The 12,384-nt window shown below is 37.7% G+C and overlaps 1 protein-coding gene across 8 annotated transcripts in view; it reads left to right on the forward strand.

Annotated features, from left to right (window-relative positions):
- FAM13C (family with sequence similarity 13 member C) overlaps nt 1-12,384 on the forward strand; it is a 114,735-nt gene that overhangs the window by 93,512 nt on the left and 8,839 nt on the right. For all 8 annotated transcript variants that reach the window (XM_009009903.5, XM_078345940.1, XM_009009904.5 and 5 more), the window contains 2 exons: nt 2,485-2,566; nt 4,000-4,211. In XM_009009903.5, coding sequence (XP_009008151.1) covers nt 2,485-2,566; nt 4,000-4,211 — 294 coding nt within the window. The remainder of the gene's footprint in view (nt 1-2,484; nt 2,567-3,999; nt 4,212-12,384) is intronic.

Here is a 12,384-nt window from a genome sequence, read left to right on the forward strand (position 1 = left end):
ACACATGCACAAGGACAGATCAGGGAGCAGAAGGGGAAGGAGGCTCCCTGGTCACCGTTGCTTCAGTGTGTATAAAAGTCTTTGTTATAATCAGAACCTCACATGTCTTAGGAAACAGGGCTTCCCCTTGTCCTTCCTGTCAGGGTGCAAGGCTGTGCTTAGAGGTTTTACCTATCAGTAGGCTTTAATTGGTTACTGTGTGTAAGGCTCCCCTTCCAGGTAGCATGGCTGTGGAATTCATAGTACCCACTGCTAATTTTTGCATCTGGGCTCCTGCTGGGCCTCTGTGGTATTCTGATACCCATGTATCACATGTATCTTTCCATCTTTGTTTACAGTAACCATTTTATATACCTATCCCAAACTATGCTTATTCTCGATATCTGATTTTTGCATTAATTATTGGACTCTTGGGCTAAGAAAAGGCTGTGTCAGCCAGATGTTTACTTTCAGTGGAATCAGAAAATGTTAGAATTTGAAAGAATCAGTCAGTCTTTTGTCTCATCTGACAATTGAAGAAACTGAGGTCCAGAGAGGGGAAGTGAATTCCATAGAATAATACAGCAAAGAATAGTTCTAGCCAGAACAGCAACTCAGATCTTTTTATGATCCTCTCAGTAATCTTTCTAATGTGTCTTTTTGAATCATCTTTAGCAGATCACAAATCTCATACAGTGCACTTGGGAGCTCAATTTTAATTCATTGAACAAAACCTAAACTATATAATTTCTGGGTGCATGATGTTTGGGGTCTTTTGAATCAGAATATTTCACTTAAGAAGTGAAAAGGCTTGAAGATCTGCAGCTAGTATATGAGCACTTTTAATGTGATTTGAGAGCTGCCATCCATGTGAGCTTGATTTAACCCTTTTAAAAGCTTGTTCAAGGGTAGGGAAATAAATTTATTTCGGAAACTGATTTCAGCCTTTATTTTGTCAGAAATTTAGCCTTAAATTTCTCCTAAATTCTATGCACTATAGTAAAAATGTATTCCTTTTGTAGTCACTGGCTTAAGGTCTTAGGATTTTTTTTGTGTGTGTTTGTTTTTGCTATATTTCAAAAGATGGAATTAACTGTGTGGAACAGATTCAGTGAAGCATTGTTCAACAAGATGTGTTCTCAGATTGGAGTGGAGAATTCTCTGAGGATTTGGGGAAACCAAATGTAAAACATTGACTTTCCATGTAACCAGACTGCTACCCAAAGCAGAAGTTCTGGACTATATAGTGCATCATTCTAGCAGACCATAGATAGGACTAGGCTATTCTGCTTTAGAGGCCTGGGATTGATGCCCATATGTCACTGTCCATGGTCTTGAAACCAGGGATTTTTTTTTTTTTCCCTTCCCACCCCTCCCCCTACTCCCTCCCATCCTTCATGGAAACCAGTCTCCTATTCAAGCTCTTCTGGGAAATAATCATTGTCAGTCTTCTTTTCCATTTTAATTTAAAAATATATGTTTTAAAAATCACTCTAGAACTGACAGAATCATGCCTTGTGTTTTATAATGAGTATACCTAAACTCATGTACGTGTGATGATTCTGTCACACTGTAGTTTTTTCCTTTGAGTTTGAAAAATCCCCATCTTCCTATGCCTTCCTCTCACCAACAACCTGCCATTGTTACATGAATTTAGTGGATCTTTAAAGAAAAAATTGACAGAACCTCTAGATTTGGTCATTAACGAGGTACACATTTCAGGCTATTATGTTTATGATCATGTCATCTTGAGCTTATTTTATAGTTCCTGTACATCCTTAAAGTAACAATTAACTTTCTTGAGCCTGCATGTAAATTATTATGGTAGTTTTGACTTGTTTAAGAACAGTTTTTTTCTGATCTATGGGGGTAGAGGGACAGTTTGTTTGGCTGCCACTAGTGAAGATTTTAATCCCCCTGACAGACTGACTTCTCAGGACTGTTGTCAGGTTTTAGAGTTTCTGGGATCTCCTTTTTTTAGCTTAGAGGCTATGAATGATAAAAGCTGAATCTTCCAGTTTTTTAGTATTCTCCCACAGGTTATGTACATACGCCATGTGTGTAAGCCACAAGCAAGGCTGTAAGCACTGGTTTGTATCAGTGCAGTCATCTGCAGTGCTACAGAGAATGGCCTGGCAGTGGGGTATATACGGGCTGTGGGTGACCTGCAAGGTGATTGACAGTTTGACTGTAGGGGCACTGGCATGGCTAAGACTTTGTGAAAAATGTTAGGTGAGAAGGCATGTTTAAAAATAATACCAATGGCAAGGATTAAAGAATAGAGGAAGTCAAGAACATTTTACTCTGTTTTCTGGAAGCAACTTCATCAGAAGCAACTCCATCAGAAATTTCACACCTGAATTTCTCTCCCAGCTTTATATATTTCTAAACTATCTTTATGTGGCTCAGCTATTTAAAAATTTTGTTTTTCCTTTTCTCTTTTTATCTCCCTCCCTCTCCCTTCCTCCTTCCCTCCCCCACCCCATTTTTTCCCTCCCTTGGTAGCCTTCACATGGTGACAAGACTTCTAATCCTGAAGTCCTGAAATGGATGAATGATTTGGCTAAAGGTCGTAAACAGCTCAAAGGTAAATGCCAGCCAAAGGTCTTTTTTCCTCACAAAGGAAGCAGTTAAAGTAGTGATAAAGTGCTCCAGAGCATTTTAGATTCATTTCCACCTGTGCCTTCTTGCACCTTGTTTCCTGCTTAGACTGTAGCTCTCTTTTGACATGAAGCATCCTGGATCTCTGTCATTGTTTGACCCCATGTAATAAACCTCCTTACAAAGAAACTGAGGCCCTCCAGACTCCCAAGTGGAATGATTCACTTCAATGCCAGGAACATTTCAACATGTGGAGCACTAACCTCCCTAGATTATTGGATTGTTGAATGTTATAAAGAGAAGAGGCCTGAGAAATCATTTACTCCACACACCTCAGTGCATGGATGAAGACATTTATGCTCATGCAGGAGTTGGTTGAGGTGGTTACATAGCTGGAACCAGGTGGGCCAGGTGTAGAATGTGGTTCTTCTGCCATATGGGCTAGTGTCCTTTTTCTGTCCTTCTCTGGAAATGGTGGTGTGAGTATTAACTCTAAAATCCACTTAAAATGGACTTGTTATTTACCAATAAAAATTATTTTCTTCCTCTTCCTCACTCTAATACTTAGAGACATGGGAGTTTTTCCAAATTTCTGGAAGGAGAGTAGCTATAAAGAACTAGAGGGTAATATTAATTCAGTGGTATTAAACTGTAATGATGTGGCAGGTTTATAAAATATGCAATGTTTAAACATCAAGCCAAAGTCTAACTGGTGAACAAACATCAAACAAAGAAAATTAGCTATGTAATGGAGAAATCAATATAAATGCCTCATTCAAACAACCAGTCCCCTTGCATACTCTAAAAGGTAACTTCCTGATAAGTCTCATGGGGCTTTTTTATTTTTAATTATCTAGGTTTATATAAAGCCACATTGCAATAATTCTTGGATCTTAAAAGCTGCCGTAAGACAAAAATAGCAAAATCTGTCCAGTTGGGGCTGATACTCCCATCTACCCTTTCCCAGCCCCTCCTATACTTACTTGAGTGTTTACATGTATAATGTCTTCCAGAATTACTTGTGTTTGTACAGGGGCTCTTGATGAACCCACAACTTCAAAATCTAAGTAAACAAATCTTTGGGTTTGGAATTTCAGGTGCTAGAGTACATTGCAGGTAGGGCCAGGTACCACTGGTTTTCCTGCAAACTTCCTCCTCTGAAATCTAAACTACTGAGTTATTCCCATACATATCCTCCACCTCTATGAGATCCTGGCCTCTAGATTCCTGTTTCACACTTTATTAGGAGCTTATGTTAATGGCCCTTGTAATAAGGGTTGCTCTTGTCCTGTGGAAAGCCATGATTAGTGTTCATTTCTACAGATTTGGCTTTGGGGAAGGAATTCCTGAAAGGCTCTCTGTTCTTATTAGGGCTAGTGGGTTCTCTTTGCTTATGATAACTTATAGCATTTCTCTTAGAACTAAAGCTAAAGCTGTCAGAAGAACAAGGGAGTGCTCCCAAAGGTCCACCTAGAAACCTGTCCTGTGAGCAACCCACAGTCCTCAGAGAAAATGGGAAGCCTGAAGCTGCAGGCCCAGAGCCAACTTCCTCTGGAGAAGAGACTCCAGATGCTGCCTTGACATGTCTGAAGGAGAAAAGAGAGCAACTTCCTCCCCAAGAGGATTCTAAGGTACCTCACCACGTCTTATTATATTGCATGCTCCAGTACTCCACACAGTGCTAGTGAGATCATCCAATTTGTCAGAGTACTTTGCCATTACATAAGCATTTTTATTAGCCTGGGTCCAAAATTTCAGCTGAATTCTTGACAGGCTACTGGCCATGAGCAGTAGTGCCACATGATTCCAGGCTATGCCACCATTCTGGAGGTTATATTCTTGGGTGTTGATGAGAAGCAAATGGCAAGGACACCGTATCCCTTTCTCCTCAGCTACCCCCACCTCCAAATTAGCAAATGAACCCAAGACTAGGAAATAAGCATATTGTCTGAAAAGAAAGGACTCCAGTTACAGCCCCTTTCCTAATGTCTTATTAAAAAGGAATAGAGCAGGGATAATCTATAAATAGTAAGGAAAATAGTTTGGTATTTATATAATAAGAATAGAGAGGTAGGGTTTCTTGGGAGTGTTAGGTTGAAACACAAGTTTTCAGATTTGGGTATCTTAGTTTTGAAGTCTCTGTGAGGCATCCAGATAGAGTTGTCAGACATTTGAATATATGAGCCTGAAGCTCAAAGAGAAGATTTATTATATTTTACAAAGAAGAAAAGACTGATTAGTATTTACCTGGTTAATCTCTCCTTGTCCTGCATATCTATGCTCCCATTTCAATTATGCCAGGGAAACTTTCTTGTAGTCCCCTGTCTCACCTCTAAAACTGGTGTGATTGACTTTCAGTTCTCAAATAAGAGATGCAACTACCCTATCATAGCTCTAACTATCTTGTATGCCATCTTCTGTTTCTTGTACTACACCTTGAATTTCTTGCATGGAAGTACTATTTATAGGTCATGACCCCTCCTTTTCTGTACATAGTAGGTATTTAATAAATGTTTGCTGCGTGAATGGAAAAATGAGCAGATGAATGAACAAACTAGCATATTTAATTTTCAAATGAAGCCTTCTTGAAGATAATGCTGCCTTTCCCTGTTCTATTGTGTATTACCTGGTATTAATCATAAAGTGACAACATATTCCAATCTCAAAAGGCTCAACATATACCCTGGATTAGTCCTTTACATAAGGATTTGTGATCTACAAGTAGAAATGGGCCTGTGACCACCTCTTTATGAAATACCTTTAGCCTTAAAACAACAACAACAAATATGTGTTGTAAGGAGTGAAGGGAAAGTTTTTTTCCACTCAGCTATCCTATTTTTGAGCCCACCAAGATTCTATACTTCTGTGATAGCCAGTGGGTAACTTCTGCACACACACACACACACACACACACATATATACACACACTCTCAGGCACACCCATGGTTTTCCATCCATCAGTGCTTCTGAAGGTCTTTCCAGTATTTTAAAGTTACTTTGAACATATCTATTAAAGCATCTTGGTCAATGTCTAAATCTACTCAATTAACAAGGGTAGTAAGAGGAGAGTTGGAATTGATACAGTAGACTTAGAACAGGACTCAGCATTTGAACCAGCCACTTTCTATCCACTGGCGCTTGGCAAGTGAACTAATTCTCTGAGATTCAACTTCCTCATCTGTAAAATACAGGCAATACGTACTTACATAATTATCATGACAGTAAGAGAGAAGCCTACTGACTGGTGGACACCAATCATTTGCAAAAAGTTTTGAATGCCAACTATGTGTTGTAAAGTAGAATAGATGGTAGATATAAAAGAGAAAAAAGGTAGAGAAGTCATGGGGGGAGGTCGATGTCCTCATGTAGTTCATGTTGTCCTGGGAGTGGGAATACAACAAGAAATAACTCAATAACAAGAAATAATTGAAAGTGTTGGGACATGCCTATAAGCATGTTTAGCACAAATATTTTGATTAAAGTGAAAGAACATAGAATGTACTACATGCCTGTAAGCATGGCATGTCTAACAGCTACATAGAATAGGGCTTAATAAAGTTATTAGCATACTTATTCTTTAACAAAAAAGAAAACTTTAGAAAGAAACTTTTCTACATCCCACAGCACTATGCAGGATATTTAACAGGTGACATGATAGAAAATAATGGGTATAGTTTTACTTTAGATAAAATGATTAGGAAGGCCAAGAGATGACATTTAAAGAAGAATCAGCAGGCTGAAGAGCAGCAGTGAACATTCTTGACAGATGGAATTGCAGTATGAAGGTCTTGATGAAAGGAAGAGCTTGTTGTGCACTTTGAATTCTCAAGTTTGAGGGCTGAAGAACAGGATGGCATGAGATCAAATCAGAAAAGACAGATTAGAACCCATCACACAGAACCTTTTAAGCTGTGGGAATTATTTGCGAAGTTGTTGAATGGTTGACAGCAGAAAAGTGACATGACCTGATTACATTTAAAAGATCGGTCTGATTGCTAAATGGAGAATACATCATAAGGGAAAAGAATGAAAAGGGGAGATGGAATGGGTGGCTTGGATTAGCATGGTGGCCTTGGAGAGGGAAAGAAGTGATATATTCAAAGCACATTTTGAAGGTAGAATCAAAAGGACATGTTAAAGCATTAGATGGGAGGAAATGAAGGCAATGAAGAATCCATGATGGTGATGGTCCATTTATTGACACAGAGAAAACTAGAGGAGCACACCGGGGGTTGTAGATGAAAATGTCAAAGGTTAGTTTGGGATATATTACATTTAAGATCTTTCAGGAATAGTGTGATCAATTATCTTAGTTTGCCCAAGATTTTTCGCTTTTAGCACTGAAAATCCCATGGCCTGGGAAATGCCTGAGTCCTGAGAAAACTGGGATGGTTGGTCATTCTATTGAAGCATGTAAGTCAAATAGACACATGCCAATGAGAGTCGGGAGATCAGAGAAAAATCTCCTTATGCATAGAAGTCACCCTGTATAAATGCCAGTTAATTCTATTATTTTTAATGAAGTATCTATTGATTTCTTTATTATGTGTCAGAAGCCCCCTCAAATATACCTATAATGTAGCTCCTCAGTAGACTAACATTAGGTCCTTTAAACGGAGAGCATCTGTAATAGAAAATGTAAATATATAAAGCTGAGTATTAGTCCTAAGAAAGCTTAACATAGTAAACCATGTAGTAGCTAGTCAGCCACTACAGTCCATGTGAGTCCAGAGGCCACAGCATAACCTAAGAGAAAACCGTGTATTCCCATAGCAGCTAGTGTTATTTCTAACTCCTTAATGAGCTCAGTAGCATCTCAGATCATCTCATTAGGTCCCATTTCTTTAAACTCGAAGTGACATATGACTTTCATCTGGGGTCCTTGCCATACTGCTGAAAATGCATTAAATATTAAAATTTCAAGATAAAGAATGACATTTTCTAGAGAGACTTTATTATGACTCTTTCTGTAATTTCTGCATTTGGTATTTAGTCAGAGCCCATACTAAGGCTGATAAATCCTATAGCATTGCCTTGTTCGTTCAGATACTACCAATGAGTAATTTTCTTCCTCTTTTATCTATGGATAATATTTGGAGAAAATAACTTCTGGGTTACAGGGCATGGCTGTGTACTGGAAATGAATTAATCATCCCCTGAGCTGAACTGTAGTGCCTATTTCTGTTTTTTATGTCATTTTCTTTTGGAAATACTGAATTGGTGCTGGCACATCTATCAATATTGACCTTTCTAAGAATTGAAGGTGGGGTCAGGTGCACAGCACAAATTATCAAGGGGATGAGTAATGGCAGTTACTTCTTCTGGCCTCTCGTCAACTGTAGCATCTTTGAGGATAAAAGCAGATTTTTAGAAAGTATACATTTTATCTTAAAAAATCAATAAAAATTAAATAACTTATTAGCAGGTTGTTGTTGGTTGGAAAGACAGTAGACTTAGAGATAAGGGGCATGAAAAGAAAGAGGCCATCAAACTTTTCTGCTTTCCTATTTATCCTTCTTCTAAAAAATAGTATGTTGAATAGGTGATACCTTCTCATATAGTTAAAAAAAATACATAAAAGAAAATGGCAAAAATAAAAGTAAATTTAAAAAAAACTCTTTCCAACCCCAACTGCCATTTCCAGCTCTGAGATCTCTCACCCCAAGCAGATAACTGTTGTTATTAATGTTTCATGTGTTCTTTTAAGAGTTTCTATGTAAAGCATATATAAGAAATTATCAATACATATTCATTTTTATTTTTATTTTTTTAGAGACAGAGTCTCACTTTATCATTCAGACTGGAGTGCAGTGGCACAATTATAGTTCACTACAGCCATGAACTCCTGGGCTCAAGCGATCTTCCTACCTTAGCATCTCAAGTAGCTGGGACTACAGGTGTGCACCACCGTGCCTGGTTGATTATTTTAATTTTCTGTAGAGGTGAGCTCTCACTTTTGCCCACACTGGTCTAGAATTCCTGGCCTTAAGTCATGCTCCCACCTGAGCCTCCCAAAGTGCTGGGATTATTGGAGTGAGCCACCATGCCTAACCCCAATATATAGTCTTAATTTGCCTCTGTTAGACAAAAGGGAGCAGTCTATACAATTACGCATCTTTTTTTACTTTATATATTCTGGATAGCTTTTTATATCAAGACATAAAGAGCTTATCATTCTCTTTTACTTTTAAAAATTTATTATTCAATAGCACTGTGGCAGTCTTTTTTATTAATGGATAGCATTGACATTAACATCAAGTCAACTAGTTTGATAGCTCAAATAACATTTAGTATGCCTATTATTAATCCAGAAACATTTATATAACTTATTAAAAGTCATCCTCATTCTGCATATTAGAAAACTAAAGTTCAAATGTTACATATTTGTAATGTTAAAAACAGTTTATAAGTTTTGAAGCTAGTTATCTGAACTCATGTCCTCTGGTTTTAAGATGAATATTAGTCTTCAATTTCCTGCTTGGACGTCTAAATTGACCAAAACTTTCTCTTTAGAAGTTGCTTTCTATGATAATATCCATTACTGACTTTCCGTCTTGTTCGATTGTTTAAATGGCCAGACTTGCTTATATATAGTGTCTCCCTAATTAAGGGGTTGGGGATACTTAGGAAAATCTTGGCAGCACTTGAGTCCCTAAAGCTAATAAGCATGTATTCTATTGCTCACTGTCCAGAAAAGAGAATGTCAGTTTTACTTTTCTCTGTAAGAGAGAGCTCATTTATGGAGATAATTGGAATTATTTTATTTATAAAATTTTATTATAAATTTCTGTGGCTTACTGTGCAAGAATACATGGCACCAGTCCCATGGGGGAAAGAAAAACAAGGTGATAAAAGTGCTGAAGCTATGGCAGCTTTTCCCCAAACAACTTTCTGACCAGGGCCCAGAAAGAAACTAATTTGGGCTGACCCCTCAGTAGCCTTTATGTCTCTTAGAAAGCCAGTTTATTTCTAGACCTTGATGATTCAAATCACCTATTTGATAGGGAGCCAGGAGTTTTCATATGGCAAAGTTGCCAAGCTATAAAAAAAAATCATATCAAATTGTGTCCTATACATGGTGCTCTCTTGATCATCTTTCTCTTAGTTTTACTCCTGCTACTATAAAAATGGAGAAACTGGAAGAATAATCATCTTTTAAAGTTTAGCTCCTCATATTTATCTTTAAATTATGACAGTCGATTCATAGCTCTCTTTGGCTGTTGTAGGTTATTCAACATGTAACCAAAAATATAAAGGAAACCTTGTTTTCTTCATTCACAGAACAAAATTTTAAAAAATATATATCTTGCATACTATAGCCAGCAGCAGCTATAGATTTAGGGAGGAAGAAGGATGCATTCAGAAAGAGAGAGCCATTGAATTCAGAGAAAATTATCTGATTCTTAGCAGAAAGTGGCTGAAGAATAACAGCAGTCTAATGTGTTTCTGCCCTCTTAGATTTGGGGTATCCTGCAGAGCTTACTTTGATTCAGTTTCCTTTATGAAGATCACTTTGCAGGCCTATTGCTTCTCTGTGAGTAGAAAACAGTTCCTGGCACATAATCCCACTACTATCCTTCCTCAGGCAATCTGCTTTCCTGTCCTTTATCTGAGGATGAGCACTTGTAGAGTTAGAAGTTTCACAGTGTTTTGTACTTACTATGTGATAGAGTGTGGAACCCTCACATCTCTTTGGGGATTGGTGTGATAATGAGCTTACGAGGAAGACAATGAAATCAAAGTGAAAAAGGAGTGCATACATTGTACACATTCCCGAACTTTTATCTAGCATCTGTGGAAGATAGTTTTCTGCAATGGCATTCATCATTCTAATGTGTGTTTTGGTCACTTTTTTGTAGGATTAAATTTAGCTTTTCTAGAATCTGGGGAATATGCTCAAATCACAAAAATCAAATTGTGATGAAAAGACACCAATAATAGTTAAATGCATCATTTTCTGAAATACTTTCTATGGACTGTAAGTCCTAGTAAGGTATTATATAAAAAACACTATTTCAATGTTTTCTGAACTTAGACTGAGATTTTTTCTTCTATCATCTATTAAAATCCCATGGAACAGATTTTGATAGGAACTTGTTAGCATTTTTTTTCATGGAAATATGTGTTATGAATAAGAAAGTGTTTAAAGAATGATTGGGTTACATCAATGGTAGACTGGAAAAAGAAAATGTGGCATATATATTCCATGGACTACTACACAGCCATAAAAAACAATCAGTTTGTGTCCTTTGTAGGGACATGTATGAATCTGGAAACTATCATTCTCAGCAAACTGACACAAGAACAGAAAACCAAACACCACATGTTCTCACTATAGGTGGGTGCTGAACAATGAGAACATGTGGACTCAGGGAGAGGAGCATCACACACTGGGGGCAGTGGGATGGGGACTAGGGGAGGGACAGCAGAGGAGGGGAGGGTGGAGAGGGATAACATGGGGAGAAATGCCGAATATAGATGAAGGGGGAATAGAGGCAGCAATCCACCACGGGTGCATATGCACCTATGCAACAACCCTGCATGACCTGCACATGTACCCCCGAAACTGAATTAAAAAAAAAAAAAGAATGATTGGGTTAGCAAGTGAAAAGATCTTGAGGTTATTTAAACAATACTTAAAAGGGTTCTACAGAGGGAGGTGAGTCTTAGTGTATGAAACTTATAAGAAAATTGTTAAAAATTAGAGTCCTTTCTGCACATAAACCTGTGTTGATAGCTTGGTAGTAGGGATGGGAATGTGTTGGGTACTGTGAGAATTTAAAGAAATATGTGATATAATCTCTGTCCTCAAGAACGCTTCATTTGGGCAGACAATACTGAAACAAAGAAAACAGTTAAGGCCTAGATAATGAGACAAGAAGTTCAGAGAAAAGATAGATCAATATAGGCCAGAATGATTTGCAATTGGGATGAGAGTTGGGAGCATGAGGATAACTGGGAAGTGTTAACACATGTTTGAAACATTTTCTTTTCTTTCAAGGGAGACAGATCTGGACGGCAGATCTGTCTGGCATGCTTGGCTGTGTGTACTTTGATAAAAGATGCCTGGGTGATTATTCCATGAGTCATTTCTACTATTCCCCTCCCACTACTTGTCAAGTGTATATCACTAGACCAGAGTAAAAGGGAGGCTATGTGTACTAGACATGCAGAAAATTAATGCAGAATAAAGCAGGAAGAAAAATCAATATAAGTAGAGGAGTTAAGTCACTTTGGATAAATAGGCAGATACATAGGTAGATAGATTGATAGGAAGTTATTTAAATTTTTATGCACCATGTGATCTGTTGAAAATAGTGCTTAGGGATGGGCTGCTTACAGTAGAGGGGTATATAATAGTGGATCAAGAGGTTATACATTTTTTTTTATATGGAAGGATATTGGTAACTCCAACCTTCTTCTTGTATAGGTAGGAAATTGAGGATTCGAAGAAGTTAGATGTTTTGTCCAAAATAATTTAGTTTGTATCACAGCTAGACAGTAACCTACGATATAATTCAAGCATGTAGTGATGAAGACCTGCACAAGGTTGGTGTTTGTGACTACGTATAATCAGGAAAGTCTAGGTAAAATACGTGTTTCAGTAGGAAAATCAATGTACGAATTGGTTTTTTAAGAATGAAGAATTAATTAAGGAAGAGGTTCCTTAACACTTAGGCATTGCAGACTCCTCCAAAACTCACATTCCTAAACTTAGACATATCCTTTAAGAAACTTTTCCAAGAAAAATATTGGCATGTGCTACATGCAGCATCTTATAAACAACTTTCCAGTGGGCACCAT

This window comes from Callithrix jacchus, chromosome 12 (assembly GCF_049354715.1).
Source record: "Callithrix jacchus isolate 240 chromosome 12, calJac240_pri, whole genome shotgun sequence".
Taxonomy (NCBI): Eukaryota; Metazoa; Chordata; class Mammalia; order Primates; family Cebidae; genus Callithrix; species Callithrix jacchus.